This window comes from Lepidochelys kempii, chromosome 4 (genome assembly GCF_965140285.1).
Source record: "Lepidochelys kempii isolate rLepKem1 chromosome 4, rLepKem1.hap1, whole genome shotgun sequence".
In the NCBI taxonomy this organism is placed as follows: Eukaryota; Metazoa; Chordata; order Testudines; family Cheloniidae; genus Lepidochelys; species Lepidochelys kempii.
The window spans coordinates 18,822,174-18,838,372 of NC_136383.1; the positions used below are offsets into that span (position 1 = coordinate 18,822,174).

Below are 16,199 nucleotides of genomic sequence, written 5' to 3' on the forward strand. Positions count from 1 at the left end.
GCCAGTTCCTGCCCTGGCCAGGCTCCCTCAAGATGCACTTGCCTGGAGGGTTCAAGCCCCCCACATGGTCTTCCTGCCCCACCCCCACCACCTGACTGAGACTGGCCAGGCTTCTGCACCAGTCCCAGGCAGCTCAGCTCCGGGGGTCTTAGGTGGGGCCCCACAGGTAGGAGGAAGCAGAGATTGCCCAGAGCCGGAGGTGCACTGAGAGGAGCAGGGGGTGGGGGCAGGGGGTGGAGAGGAGCCCTCAGCCAGCTGGCGGGCAGACTGAGAGGAGCAAGTGGTGGGCGGGAGGAGCCAGCAGGGTCTTGGGGCGCAGTGCAAGCGGAGCAGGCTGGGGCCCCTTCTGAGCATGGGCCGGGCTCCATGGAGCCACTGGAGCCATTGTAAACCTGTCACTGAATACATCAGTACACTATTGGACAGAGGAACATAGGCAAGACAAACATTTAGCATTAGAAAGTGTAACTGAAAACTGCAAACAGGAAAAAAAACAGTAACAAAATTTGATCTGCATGCAGGTGAGGAAAATGGGATGTGATGGGAACTCCTAATTCAAGGCTGTCATACTTTGGGAAGTTATCTGTCACCAGGAAGGATTAAAATTGTAGCAAAGGGCTTTCCAGGTTGCATTCAGTCAAGCATATCAGAGAAGATTCATGTCCTTGATCTGCATACAGAGCTTTGGATGTTTGCCCAAATTCTCTCATAATCACAGGATTTGTTTAACCAAAGGCTGGGGGGGCCTTTTTCAAACTTTAAAACCTCCAGTGGCATGTAAAGGTTTGGCTCCACCTCACTTCAAATAATCCAGAGTGGTGTTAGAAACATAAGTAAGAGTAAATGTGACCGTTAAAACTTTGTTAATATTCCACTTGTAAATAGGTTATTAAATCTTTAATAAATTTTTTAAAATAACCAGTTGGTTAATTATTATAGACTGCCTATTACCATAGCTTATAGTTATTTATAACACCTTCTACTGATGTGCTCACAACTATCTACCACACATGCTGCTCATGTCTGTAACATGTTTATAATGTCTATAAATCCTGTATGAATCGAACCTCAATGTAAAGTGTGACCATATGATTTTTTTTAACTTATCAGTGTCCCTGTAGATTTTTCTAACATCCTTAATGTCATAGTCTCACAAATGTGCCTCTATGTAGATGTGCCAGAGGCTGACAGAATATGGTGTTCATTTTCATCGGGTGTTGCCTGAGAAGAAATCCCAAACTGGAATCCTGCTGGGAGTGTGTTCCAAGGGAGTTCTTATTTTTGAAGTTCACAATGGAGTCCGCACACCTGTACTTCGCTTCCCGTGGAGAGAAACAAAGAAAATATCCTTTAGCGTACGTCTGTATATCTGGTTTTTAGCTTTGCATTCATTATTTTTGCATTTTTATGTATTTGTATTGGGCATTTTGCAGTGTGATCTGTGAATGTCTTTTGTGGAGCTGGAGTTCCACCTCCATGGGATTAACTTGTGGGTTCTGCTGTTTAAGGTTCTGAGTTACTAGGCCCATACGTCACAGGAGCTCCAAACTCAGCACAGCTCAGGGGCCTGAAGGGTTTTTGTCACCTTCTTTTCTTGTGAATTTTGAGATTTGCTCCCTACTCTCCATTAGATTTACAATAACATAACATCATTCCAAAAGGAAATTGTACTTTCATTAGGAATTACAGTTATTAAGCACCTCCCTCCCTTCCAATCTCACCCTTTTGCTGTTCCTCACTCTGGGACCCATCTCTGCATGTTTATCCTTCACCTGCAGGTGCCCTCTGCTGCCTCAGATTCCATCACCTATTGTGATCAGCCCCTTCTCTCTACTCCCCCACATCTCATGCAGCTCATCCCCGCCCTCTCACTTGTGTCTCCCCTTCAGTCCTGTTTCAGCTCACTCCACAGCCACTGCTCTCTCCCTTTAGCCTCCAATGCCATCTGAGTTCCTAGCATAGCTCCTCCTAACTCCAATGCCCTGTGGTCCCTCAAACCTCAATTCCTCCCATAACTCCCATCTCACCACCCCACTCCAGCACACCACTGTCCTTGTGTCCCTCTAATCTTCCCAGCACCTCAGCTCTCCCAAAGGCCCCGTAAACACCCTCCCCACAACTTTTCCAAACCCTCCTATGGCCCTTAAATACCACGGTAGGGATCCGTTCCTTTCCATTGTTTTCTGGGAGTAGCTGACTCATCTCTGTTCTCCAGGGTTTGCCAGATAAGGGAGGAGTGCACTTGTAACCCCACACCAACCCAGCTGGCAACAGGATCTTCAGGGTAGGAATGGCAAATTCCCCTTCCCCACTCTGAAGGGAGCTCTAGGCTCACTTAGCCCTTTACATGCAGCACCTTGTTCCCAGGGAGTGTTGTTTCCCTGAACTCAAGGGGAAGTTCTTCCAAATAAAGGCAAGAATCCATCCTGAAGACAGGGAGAAAGCCTGCCCACTTGTTATAGCCATAGGCGGCACTCCTAGAGTATGTGCGAGATGGGGCACAGCCTGCTGAGTGGAGCCAGAGGAAGAATTTCAAGGTAGTGGGCTTGTGTGACAAATATACTATACTCCACACAGTTAAGAAATCCACTTATGCTGCTTTATGATGTTCCCAGGAGCAATTTAGCAAAATGATAATGAGTGCCAATATCTGATGCTTAATCAGGACAATATTAACAAATGCTCAACTCAATAGGGACACTTTCAGATGATCTAATGGGTTAAGTGAGTGTTGATAGGTTTGGAATTTCAAGCGCTAGTCTTTTAACAGACAAAGAAGAGAAGTCTTTAATGCAACCTACTAACTTTTGTGAAAACTACAAACTGCTTTGCCTTCACTTCTGTTTAACCTCAAGTTAGCTAACTCAGGTTAAGAGCACATCTCTCTCTCTTTTTTTTTTTTTTTTTTTTTGGTAGTGAAGATAAGGCCTGTGACACCAGCTAAGATTTTCATAATTATCAAAGGGATTTAGGCACCCAGCTTGCATGAACTTTCAATGGCAGATGGGTTTGTAATTCCCTTAGGGGCTTTTTCAGAATTCTACCCTACAAGTTCAGGTAGAAACTGCTGCTGTTAGTTTGTTGCTGACCCAACAGTAAACAGTGAATTGAATGTACTTTGGGTTGGTTGAGATACTATGTAGTTGTTGTTTTTTGATGCAGGAATGTCACTGTGTAAATCTAACATTATTTTAAATGGATACAATTGTTTGTATGTTAAAAATGCATCCGGTTAATGCAATTTGCTTTAGTAAGCCTTATTTCCTGACACCTGGTTGCACAGAAACATGTTACATTCTCTCAAGGCTGAAAAACAGCAGCATTTTTATGACCTATTTTTCATCTTATAGAAAAAGAAAGTAACTCTGCAGAATGTGTCAGATGGTATAAAGCATGCATTCCAAACTGACACGAGTAAGACTTGCCAATACCTCCTGCACCTCTGCTCTTCCCAGCACAAATTCCAGCTACAGATGAGAGCCAGACAGAGCAACCAAGACATTCAGGACATTGGTAAGGACTGTGGGTTTCTATTTTAAGAATGACAGCGGTGTATATTTATATGGAAAAAAAAAAAAGGTGCGAGTACTGTAGTAATTCCATTGAGCCCCATCCACGTAGTGCTACGTTTGGAGGGCCTGTATTCTAAGGGAAGTATAGTAGGCCAGCTGTTCTCAAGCTGTGATCTGAAGAGAGCTGGCTGGTCACATGGTGCTGGCTCTCCTTGCTTCCAGCCACTACATTTGTGTAAAAGAAAGCTAAAAATACTTTTCCTAATACTGCTTTTTCATTTGAGCAATTTCGGTAGTTGCTACAACCGGATGTGTGAATGCAGATAGGAGAGGAGGTCCATGTGACTGCAAACAGGAGGGGAAGCAGTTCATAACACCACATCTCTTAAGCAGTGGGATGTCTAATTTACATGCTAATTAAAACTTCTAGACAACCATCAAAAAAAGAACTGTCTCAGTGTGAGTTGGTTTCTTCAGAAAGTAGTTGTCAATTAATCTTAATGTGAGTGGCTAAGATACAAGAAAAAGATTCCTTTGTAGATTAGTAACTTAAATTGGATTGAACAATGCTCTCCTCCTTGAAATAGATAAGCAGTGTTTATTTGGCTTCTACCTGGAATGCAGCCTGGTTGGTCCACTGGCTTTTTATAGAGCCCCCAAAGTGGTATGTTGTTCAGTCTCTTTTGTTCATTCTTACTTTGTTTTACATTTCAGTCAGTCTGCAGAGACATCTCCCCTATACAACCAATTGCTGTACTACAGATTTACACTGGTCTAACTGAGATCAGAGTCTGGCTCCACTGCTGTAGAAATGCTGATAGCTGATGAAAGAGAGAATTGATCATGGCAACTGTGCAGCTTTTCTGTTCTATCAGACGCTGCAGACCATTTAGCATAAAGAAATGGAACAAAATGACTCAAGTCCTTTGAGCCATATTCTAACTCAATGTCAGCTTATTCTAAAAAGCACAGAAGACATTGCATGCAAGGCTTTCTTGCCCAGCCAGACTCAGTGACTTTTATACACACAGCTTGTGTTTTGCTATGGGAATCTGGAGACTAATAGATTTGTTTTGCTTGTGTGCACAGCAGCCTTCTGCGAATTCAGAGGCCTGGGAGTTCATCCATCAATTCTGAGCAAGAAGTAAATTAAGTATCTAAGAGAATTCCATTTGTTCAAAAATGAAACTGATGTAAGGGGGAAATCGTGCTTTCCTCCACAGTTTCACAATGGAACTATTAATATGTTTTGATAGACTCCTTTAAAGTGATTGCCCAGCCTGTATTCCCTACAGAATTAATAGAAAAATGTATACAGTAATATCCAAAAAGGTGTGCAGAGATGTTAAACAACATACAGTTTAAAATGAAACAACCACAACGTAAATAAACAAAATAGTGCAGTATTATTATTATTATTTATTAATAATAATAATCCTTATATAGCAGTGGTGCTCAGAGTCTTCCATCAGGATCTCTGCTCCAATGTGCTGGGCTTGGTACAAACCTAAGCTAAGAGTCCCTGTCCCAAAGACCGTACAATCTAAATAGGGAACAAGATCTAACAGGTGGATGTAGAACTCAGCAGAATGGGGGAGAAAGAAGACATGGGTGCCTGTAATAAGAACACAAGGTGTCTATAATAGAAAGTGTACATCCTTAGATGGAGGGGAGGGTTAGTAGTATAAATTAACAAGAGATGATACTAACTCTAATAGATTATACTAACTCATTAGATAGTGTTCCATGGGCAAGGGCAGCTGGCAGGTTATAAATAAGGATTTGAATGAGGCTATGACCCATTTCTTGGAAGTACAATGTATGGTGTCTAAAAGGAGAGCAGTTGACCCTTACCTTGGTTTTAGCAAAGCATTTGATAAAGAATCTCATGGGAACGTAGTAAGATAAAGGGTGCTGGCATCAGTACTTGACCTAGGTAAATTAATTGCAACCAGCTAATTTGTATGAAGCGTAAGAATAAAAAAGGACACACACGCCCTCCCCCCGTATGATGGGTGCAAGTGGGTTTCCTCAAAACTTAATGCTATTACCAGCAATCGCTGTTTGCTATTAAAACAGATGATTTATTGATAGATTTGAGAAGAGTCACACAAACGAGAGGAGCGTAGCATACTGTGACTGTTGTGCACTTGCTGCAGGAGGATTTCAGCGAGCTAGGGAGGTGAGCAGAAGACTAGAGTGCATGGGATTTTAATGTAAATGTAAGATCATGATTTTGGAGAACACTAATCCCCTTGAACAGCATTCTTGATGAGAAAGTCAGGGGAGACGATAGCTCAAAGGAAAGAGTTCAGTGTGTGATGGCTGCCAAAAATAAAAAGGCAGCTAACAAGGTCTTTTGATGCATAAGAAGGGAGATTATTTATAAATCAAGCCATAATGGTTTCTTTTATGTAACCTTCGTAAGAGTACACTTGGAATATTGAGTACAGTACTGGCCACAAGTTTAAACACTGGAGATTCAGATTCTTGAAAGAGTGCATAGAAGGACTGTGCAGATTAGTTAAGGATTAAGTCGGTTTTAGGAGGAAAGACTTCAAGCTGTTGAGTACATTTGGCCTAGGGGAAAAGAGAGACAGAAGACTTGATTAGAGCGTGTGTAAGCATTTAAGAGTCTTAGCAGGATTTTTGGAAAGTTCTACACGGGGCTGGCAGAATGAGAGGACATGATGTGAAGTTTGTAGCTATTTGAAGAGTTCTTCTCCAAGGAGATTCACCAAAACGCGGAATAAACACTAGGGGAGATCTTGGAGCAGCAGATACCAGACCATTTTAAGAAAAACTTATGTGTACACTGGTTCTCCTTTAAAAACTTGCCAATTGTGCCTTGGTTAAATAAATTTTTCCTTGTATGTCTGCATACTTTGTATAGAGAATGCTAAATTATTATCACAGTTATTTCATGTTCTAAGAATCAGAGGAAACTGTTGCATCTCGGATTCCACTGTTGTGTGGTAACTGTTGCCAAATAGACTTTAAATGGTGACCACGGTACTTTAATAGTAATATTTAATGGGTGTACTGTACCAGCTGAGAAACAGGGTTTTCCCATCAAATCATACTGAGTTGGAATCGTATGAGCTAAGTTTCTCTCTGTTCTTAAGCATCTTATTTCCCATCTGTGAGCATGAACTGTACTAGCATATGTAAATTAAGGATGGGTGTATCTCAGACTTTCTTCTGAATTGAATCCAGAACTTCCGGGTCTATAATGGGCTCTGATCAATTGACTTTATTTAACTCTTCTCTTTCTGCTAGCTTCCAGATCTCAGTATTGCCCCCCTTAACTGAGAGAATCCTGTTACAGGAGTCAATGTTATCTACAGAGCACTGCTGAGCTCCAAGCAACACTTGTGTTCTATTCTATGTCAAAGCACTTTGGGGCTTCTCCAGTTGGGGACATCCCAAAGAGTGAGAAACCTGATTGCAATGGCACACGTCCAGAAGAGAGGCTGCCAAACCTGCTGGACCTGCAACAGGGACTTCAGTGGTAGTGGACCCAGTTATAGGAAGATTGTGGGAGGCAGGGATTAGCTGAATGATTGCTGGCAGGGAGGGGCAAAGTGCCAGAGTCAGTTGCTGGAAAAGAGTCAAGGATTTGCAAGGACAAAGCTCAGGGATGGTGAGAAGCCTGATGGGGAAGGAGATTGGGAGACTTATTAGGAGGTTTTGAAGAGGAGAGATCCCAGAAATGTTGAGTAGAGTTTTGAACAGGCATCTAAATTCATGGATACTTACCTAGGCCTTTGGGGGGATTTTAACCAACACTGTATTAAAACTCTTGTGCACTGATGGCAGTGCAGATCTCAGTCTTGTAGTGAAATTCAGGAGAAATATTGAGTGGTTTGGTGCTGTGGAATTGACTCAAGTGTAGACTAAGCTTAGGTCAGCATACTGTAACTAAATCCAAGCCATTCTCTCTGAGCTAGATATTCCAGGCCATTTTAGTCGTACAATCCACTTATACTTAAAAGCGAAGGTTAAAAATGTTCTGTGTCCACTAGTTTTAAATATATCACATCAGCAGATGTTAAATTAAAAGAAAAAGTGTACGTCAGGATTATAATTTGTGTAAATCAGTCCTGTTTCCTTGCAGAGAGAGCATCATTTAGGAGTCTGAACCTTCACACAGAGTCCGTTAAAGGATTTAACATGGGACGTGCAATCAGTACAGGCAGTCTGGCCAGCAGTACTTTGAACAAGCTCCGACCTTTGTCAGTTCAAGCTGAAATTCTGAAGAGACTCTCCTGCTCTGAGCTGTCACTTTTTCAACCACTTCCTGGCTGCTCCAAAGAGAAGAATGAGAAAGCTTCATGGGAGGAAAGACCCAGAGCCATGAGCAAATCATTTCATGATCTGAGTCAGAGCCAGATCTCTATTTACCCCCATCGGAAAAATGTTATCACCGCTGTGGATTCCTCCCCACAGAAAATGGAGGAGCTGATAGGAAGAATCTTTCAACAGATGCCAAAATCTGAAGCTGGGTCAATGGCTGGAGCAATGAAACCGAACAAGTAAGAATCACTCTCGCTTCCCAAAGCTTTGTCTTTTTATGCAATGCAGCTACATTTTTACATCAGTTTTCATTTCTACCACATTTATTATTTATATTATTATTTTATTACATTGACTTCTCCCCTCTCCCTCCCTCCTTCCCTCCCTCCCTCATTCCATTTCTTTCCCCATCCTGTTTAGTTCAAAATCTCTTGCAGGTTTAAATAGAAGCCTTGAAAGGAGGAAAAATGAATCAGACTCATCATCCATTGAAGATACTGGTCAAGCTTATGTTGTAGGTCAGCACGGAAAAAGTATTATTATTTTATTTGCTAACTAAACTCTAGAGTATTCTCTGATGTAAGGCTTTAATGTACAGGGTATCAGTTTGCTTTAGTGTCCTGCTAAGGAACTGTTTGCTACTGGCTTGTGTTGCCTTTACATATGGATTTTTTTTGGTTGTGTTTTGATTTTTCTTTTTAAAATCAAAATATTTTAACAAATCAGAAAAATCCCCTTTTTGTAAAAGTAACAAACCTGTGTGCAAATAGTGCTTAAAGTTCCAAAGAACTTTTCCCAGTTCTGTTATTTGGGAACATCAGTTACTCTGTGGATTTTTGTCTTTCATCACTGGCCTACCTTTCCACCCCCACCCCCACATTTGCAGTGTCTTTGGAGAAAAGGTTGGTTTCTTGGAGATGGGCTGAGTTGGGCATGAACTGGCTATTGTCCCGTATCTCAGAGCAGTACCTACAGAGTTCCCTCCATCTCCGTTAGCCCTGGTAGCAGGAATCCTGAATGACTAGGATTCTTGCTACAGCAATGTGCATGCTATATCTTATGGTTATTCTGAGGAATTATGAAGCTCTAAAAAGATACACATGATCAGTGTTTGTGTGTGCACACACGCAGATGATGCTACAATTATAAGCCTGTTTATTCAGCTCCAGAAACATGGGCCTCTAATAACTGAGCTAAAAGAACGGAACCGAATTGCTGTAGCAGGTGGTTGAAGGACCCTTATCCTTCTGTGGACCTGTAACTAACTGACATAATCTTACTCCACCATTCTGCAAAGGGTTTGGGGCACAAATACAGATGCTTTTGCCAGTCCCATTGTCTTGAGTGGGATTCTGCACAGTAATAACTGTTCCCTCTGCATGACCTTGGCAAGACAGGGATCAAAAGCAATATGTTAACAGGGGATAGAGAACTTAGAATTAAATGTTTCCGATTTTTAAGTGGAAGTGGTCGTGGAGTTCTCTGTTTGTCACTCTCCTGCTGCTCTCTGTAGTACAGCAATATCATCTTGAAATTAAAACCTCCATAGAAAATGTATTCCTTGACACAAATCTGTTGGTAGATAGATATTCAGCTGAGGCTCATCATTTAACTCCAGCAGTTTCTTAGAAATTGTTTTCTGATGGAGGGTGGAGAAAAGAAATGAGAACATAAGTCAGAAAAATTGTTTGGTTTGTATTAGCATAGCATTGCTAATCAAGAATTGCAGGGAGCAAGGCTATGCATAACTTTCTAAACCTCAGAGGCACTTAAAAAAAAAAGAAACCATTGCGTTATGCCTGGATTATGTATTGCTGGGGATATTTTAAGAGTACAAAGAGATGACAATTTAAATAGGGCAGTTTCAATTTATGAATATGAATGAGGACTTGTACATTTAGATAAGTTTTATCTGGAGATGCAAAATTCAACGAAAAATTCAACCTGGACAGTTTTGTTGTTGTTGTAATTTTTATTGACCCACAAAGAAAGGAATTTTCCTGTGTCTAGTGTACATTAATTAGTTGTGTGTATACATTGTATGATGTTAGTAGTTTTAGCCTTTGACTTTATTTTTATTGATAAGATTTTTTTAATGTTAAATTTTTATATGAAGTTGAGAATAGCCTCAGAGACCCTCAGTTCTTTACTGATTCCTCCTTTTCTCCAACCCACTGCCACTCTGAACTTTGGAACAGGACCGAGATGCACCTGTAATTTGATTTTGCTAAATCAAAATCTCTGGCTTTACCCATGTTCAGTATGAATAAGTAACGCAATATCATGGATCAACTTTTGCATACGCTGTATATAGACATTACCAAGAAGTACTTTAGTTTTATTAAGAAGGTTGAAATATTGTTAGTTAAATCTCTAATAGTTGCATTTACATTCCAGGTATTAGCATGAATAGTTCTGGAAATCCTCCATCAGCGCCACTGAAAGAAAATGGTAGGGTTCTAATAAAATCTCTTCATGATATTTAAACACGTGCTTTATGCTTTTACTGCCCTCTTGACTACCGTTGTCACTTGCTCCCTTTTGTCATCTTATCGGACACTGTCTTCAGATAATGGGATGGGTGCCCTTTACTTTTTTAAATTTAACTTCTAACAGCTGATGTTGACTCACTTTCTTGAGAGATTTTCCAAAAGGGTCACAGCTAAATATAGTCAGTCAGCAGCCTGTGTTGTTTGAGATTTGTAGGGATGCTGTCACCTTAAAAATCATGCTCTTTAGGAGTCATTTTTTCCCTTTGGTACACTGCTAGTAACACCTTAAAAACTGAAAGTGAAGTTTCTTTTCAAATTGTGGTGTGTTTGGGTGTGTTTGGTTTTTTTTGTTGGTTTCTTTTGACCTTCTCCAGTGGTGACTTGTTTTCATATGTTTCCCAAGGCAGTTGGTTGTCATGTCCTGATACTTCCTACTTATCATGCACCAGCACGGTGACCTTGCCAGGGGCAGCAAGTTGTACGGGTCCGTGGTGCCCAGGCTCCAGCAATATTCAGAGCCCGGGGGCCCAGCTCCAACAATGTCTGGGGCCTGGTCTCTCCCCCGGCCCTGCCTGCCCCCCCACCCCTCCCCCAAGCGTCTCCCAGCCCCCACTTGCTGCTCCCACTCGCTGCCCCAGGCCCCAGAGCGTCCCTGCAGCTCCAGGCTGCCTCTGCTCTGCTGGCTCCCAGCAGGCATCAGCTGCCGCTGCAGGGTCCTAGTGCCACCCATCCACTAGTGGCAGGGCAGGCTGCCCTTACCCTGCCCTTCCACCTCGGGCCCTTACATTTTCCGGCAGGACCCTCCACCAATGCAGGGCCCCCCGCCCACAGTCACCGCTCCTGCCCCTGCTGGGCAAGGGGCAGCCCCACCCCTCACCCCCCCAGTGAGGGGCAGCCGTAGCGGAGGAGGCGCACATGTGATGGCAGCCCCCCCCAGCACCCACCACAGCGTAGGCGAGGGGACCTGAGAGGGGCCCTGGGAGCACATGCAGTGACAGTGGTGGGGGGTGAGTGTGCTGCCAGCGGGGGGAGGGCTGGGGGGAGTCCTCCTCTCTGGCCCCAGCCCCCCCGGGGCAGCCTGCCTGCACCCCAAACTCCTCATCCCCAGCCCCTGCACCCCCAGCCAGAGCCCTCACCCCTCTGCATGCCAACCCGCTGCCCTAATCCTGAGCCCCTTCCACACCCCAAACTCCTCATCCCTGACCTCAGCCCCTCATCCCCTGGCACCCTAACTCTCTGCCCCAGGTCTGGGCCCCCTCCTGCATCATGAACCCTCCAGCCCCACCCACCAGCCCTCACCCAAACTCTCTGCCCTAGCCCTGAGACCCCTCCCAAACCCCTGATCCTCAGCCACACCCTACAGTCCTCACCCCTCCATACCCCAAACTCCCTCCCAGAGCCTGCATCCCCTCCCTCTGCCCCCGCCTCCAAACTCCCTTCCAGAGCCTGCACCCCTCACCCCCTCCTCCAGCCCCACGCCCAGCCCAGAGCCTGCACCCCTTACCCCCTCATGCACACCTGCCCCAGCCTGGAGCCTGCACCCCTCACTCCCTCCTGCACCCCCACTCCCTGCCCCAGCCTGGAGCCTGCACCCAGCATCCAAACTCCATCCCAGAGCCTGCACCCCAGACCCCCTCCCCCACCCAAACTTCCTCCCAGAGCCCAACCTCTCACCCCTTTTGCACCCAAACTCCCTCCCAGAGCCTGCACCCCAATCCCCTGTTCTAGCCCAGGGCCTGCACCCCAGACCTTCTCCCCCCACCCAAACTCCCTCCCAGAGCCGTAGGTAGGTGCAGGGCGGAGTTTGGGTGGGCAGAGTTTGGATGGGCAGGTTCTGGGCACCACCAAAATTTCGACAAACCTGCCACCCCTGGACCTCGCAGAGCTGATACTGTGCTCTAAAAGCCCCTATGCAATCTGTAGGGCCAGATTGTGGTGATAGCATCTTCCCAATCCCAGCCTCCGAACTAGTGATGCCAGTATGAGTAAATGCATTTCAGTTGTATAATGTAACTTAGTTGTTCCTTGGTTTTGTTTGATTTGCACCATACTACTGTGTGTTTTGACCTTACCCTGTCCCATCCGGCCAATCCCTTACCATCCACCTTACAAACAACACCCCCAGACACTAGTGTGATTTCTTCTCCAGCCAATCCCTGACCAGTCTCCCCCCTCCCAAAAATACAGCCATGACGCAACACAACATATTGCACATCACCACACACACAGCACTCGCCAAATATTTAGCCGCCAGCACTAAACATAACACCAACATGATGTGTGGTACGCGCCAATTACCCCTCAGCAGCCACTTACACTGAGGGCACTGGCTGTTCCTTCTACATCCCTCCTGTCTTGGGGAAGCGTCACTTCTGGCACGTGCTTGCTCTTCTCTCCTTCCACTCTCATCTGGGGGCGGTTCCTCTTTCCTCACTCCTATCGTGGTAGGGAGCTTGGGTTTCCTGTTTCAAGGAGGAGGTAGAGTTGTCTCCCTGGAAGATGTCCCAGTGTAAGAGCTCCCCCCACTCCTGATCTGTGTCTCATGGTGAATCATGGAGTGGGATAGGACCAGGGGAAATGGCTCATGTTACTCTCTGCCAAGGAGGCTTATAGTGGCCTGCAGCTGCTCTTTGTCACGTTGAGGGAGACTGTGCTATAGCAGCTCTTCTCCTGTCCTGCGGCCTGCTGTGTAAGCAGGCAAGGGAGCACTTCTCTAGGTGACCCTGTGCACAAGTACAGGAACTCATTTTAAAAAAAAAAATCTGGAAAACAGCATTTTGTATTGGAACAGGGTTTTTCCCCCCAAAAGCACTATATTTCAGAATCTAAATGTTGGGGCCTATTTCAAGTTGATAGGGTCCCTTTAAGAATGACATGGATAAAATTTGAGGGCATTCAAAGCTTGTAAGATTAAAGCAACTTAACTTATCAAACTACAGCAAATGCAAAGAAAGAAATTTGCAGATGTGCTGGAGTTAAGAAACTTAGAGCCTCTTCCTGCACACCAGTCCCACATAGTCCCGCATTGAATTCAATAGCTCTGATTCTGTAAAGCGCTTAACCTAGGCTTAACTTTATGCATGTGCTTAAGTCTTTCCCTATTCAGTGAAACACTTAAGCACATGCTTTAGTGCTTTGCTGAATGGGACTAATATGTTGCAAAATCAGAGAGCTTGCAAGATTGTGGCCCCAAACAGTATATCCTAAAGACTGCTTTTTACACGGAGGAAGGAAAAAGAGTCCTTTTGTTTGGTTTAAAAAAGAGAGAATTGAATGGTATTTTAATTCATCTGTAAAATGGGCAGAGGAGTAGGTAACAGAATCATAGAAATGTAGGGCTGAAAGGGACCTTGAGAAGTCATCAAGTCCAGCCCCTTGCGCTGAGGCAGGTCCATGTTTAGACTTGTCAAACTCGATAGTGCCCTTTGGAGTTACAAGTCCTGTAAACAGAGTGATATAAAAATGAACATAAAAGGCACATCACTTTGCAGATGTCCAGTCAATATGTTTTATTATCACATGATGACTTTTCAATAGACACTCAATGCTCTGCCTTGTTTATAGTGTCCTTGCCAGAAAGGGAGATCACCTTGGTGAATCTGAAAAAAGATGAAAAACATGGCTTAGGTAAGTTGCTAAAACCTTGTGATCCGGTAACTGTATGGAGGACACAAGTGAAATAGACTATTTCTACTTTATATATATATATATATATATATATATATGCACATGCACACACACTGAGGAAACGTGGTTGGGGGAAGGCAGCATAGGTCAGTGGAAAGATCTCAGACTCGGAATTTGGGGACACAGAGTCTATTCCTGGCTCTGATGAATGATCCTTGCCAAGTCTGTCTGAGTTTCCTTGTCTGTCAAATGCAGATAATGATCTGTACATCCCTTTGAAAAGCTCCGTATCAGTAAAATTTCATCATTAGTTTTGTAAGCCAGTAACCTGCTGAAAGAAATCTCAGTGCCATTCCAAATTGTTCTCGTTTAAATTGCTCTAAAAGGGGGCTGTCAGGTTTGTGTCTGTGTCCAGGTAACATGGACAGCTGTGAGATTTAAAAAAAAAACATGACAAAACCATTATGAACTACTTTTACTGCTTTCCTCTGCTATATAACACACAATTTCATCAGAGAGGGAACATTAATTCATGGTTTAAAGCAGAGGAACAAGACACAAAAGAAGTGGATTATAGTCCCTGCTCTGCTACTGATTGCCTTGTGATCCTGGGCAAATTGTCCCCATATGAAAAATGAGAGTAATTTTATATCTGGCCCACCTTTGTGATGTCCTCTGAGGTGGCCTTTTGACAGTTGCTCTGTAGATTCAGTGTATCACCACTGTGTAATTCCAAATGGGGAAAATACCAAGAAGAAACATTATTTATATTTGAGCCTTAAACTCGTAGATTGCAACAAATCTCTTAAAGATAACCTTAAGACGTGGGAGAAGTGTGTGTGTGAGGCAGCTGGGGGGGACTTGAAAATAAAGAAGAAGAAAATCAAGTGTGGTCTTCCCAGGTTTACCTGGAGAGACACGTTGCAGGTCTCAGATGAGGGTTGTCAGCCTTAACTAGCAGGCCAGAGTGTTACATCTTTAATCAAGAGAGATTTACTCTAAGTCTTGTTCATTGAACTCAAATGTCTGAACATTAACAAAACAAGCAGGCCCAAACCTTCTAAATCGATAACAAATATCTCAAACGTGCTCAATGAATTAATTTAGACTTCTTTCATATCTCTGATGTACAGTCCTCCAGGTTTTCCAGTCATCCCTAGAGACTTTCAGGAAAGCCAGTTAGGCAAGGTCTGAATTTCTTAGGTAAAAATCAAGCAGAAAAGAAAATATTATTGAAATAAACCTTTTAAGCCTTCTTCATGCAACATAGAAATGAAAAAAAAAATGGAGAAGACAGCAGTCTTTTCCTTTTGCAGGTCACTTTTACATATGTGTGATCTTAAAAACTGCTAGAGTAATAAATCTTTTGTATCAAATGGCAAAATATAAACTTGTAAAGAATGAATGAATGGTTGACATCATTGTGTGCGTGTGTTTGTTTTTAAATAGGATTTCAGATCGTTGGTGGGGAGAAGACTGGAAAACTTGATCTGGGAATTTTTATTCATTCAGTAATTCCTGGAGGGCCAGCTGACTTGGATGGGTCCTTAAAACCAGGTAGATTATATGATTAGAGAAAGATGTGCTCCAGACAAAGGACTGGGGGGCCAGAAACTCCTTCGTTCTAGTCCTGTCTCTAACTGACTCCATCTCTGGTTGTGGGAGGTTGCCCCTTAAATGTCTGTCTCTATTTCTCCATGGAGCGTACATGTTGATAATTACTTCAGAAGTATTAATGATTGATTATCATTACGCACTATGAAATGAAATGTTCTGTAGAAGTCCTAAGTAGTCTGAAAATTATTATAATTCATGTAAAGAAATTATGATGTTTGACTTCACTATTTGATGGCTACTTTATTTCAGTTTTAAACAGCACAAAACCACACTTCTATCTGAAAAAATTTAATTTATTGTTGTCACAAGTCACTCCTAAAATTGTGTTTACCTAATCTCAACTTTTTCACCGTATTTACTTTGCGCATTTGACAGCACTATGGATAATCAATTTCACTGTTTCACAATACTCAGTTTCCCTTTTTATTTGTTTGTGTTTCACACAGCAATAAGGAATGTAGAAATGTTTATAAATTAGAGAACAGTGTAGTTGTAATCCCACCAAAATTGTCAGGGAGACAAAGACAGGTGTTTAGGAGCTGAAGTTACTTTAAACTCATTTTAAAAACTTGTCTAGGCTTCAATTTGACAGTGTTCCTTTAATTTTATTGGCCAAATATTTTGATGTTCAGTGTCAACTATTGAGGATGAAAAT

General features: G+C 43.2%; 1 protein-coding gene across 12 annotated transcripts in view; it reads left to right on the plus strand.

The window, feature by feature from the left end:
- PTPN13 (protein tyrosine phosphatase non-receptor type 13) overlaps positions 1–16,199 on the plus strand; it is a 186,549-nt gene that overhangs the window by 131,060 nt on the left and 39,290 nt on the right. For 11 of the 12 annotated variants that reach the window (XR_012158461.2, XM_073340606.2, XM_073340603.2 and 8 more), the window contains exons 16-22: positions 1,173–1,355; positions 3,351–3,513; positions 7,630–8,047; positions 8,229–8,326; positions 10,206–10,259; positions 13,865–13,927; positions 15,377–15,484. Coding sequence is in view for 11 of the 12 variants with exons in the window: in XM_073340606.2 (XP_073196707.2) it covers positions 1,173–1,355; positions 3,351–3,513; positions 7,630–8,047; positions 8,229–8,326; positions 10,206–10,259; positions 13,865–13,927; positions 15,377–15,484 (1,087 nt within the window). In the remaining variant the exon portion in view is untranslated. The remainder of the gene's footprint in view (positions 1–1,172; positions 1,356–3,350; positions 3,514–7,629; positions 8,048–8,228; positions 8,327–10,205; positions 10,260–13,864; positions 13,928–15,376; positions 15,485–16,199) is intronic. The other variant, XM_073340604.2, reaches the window with a different exon arrangement.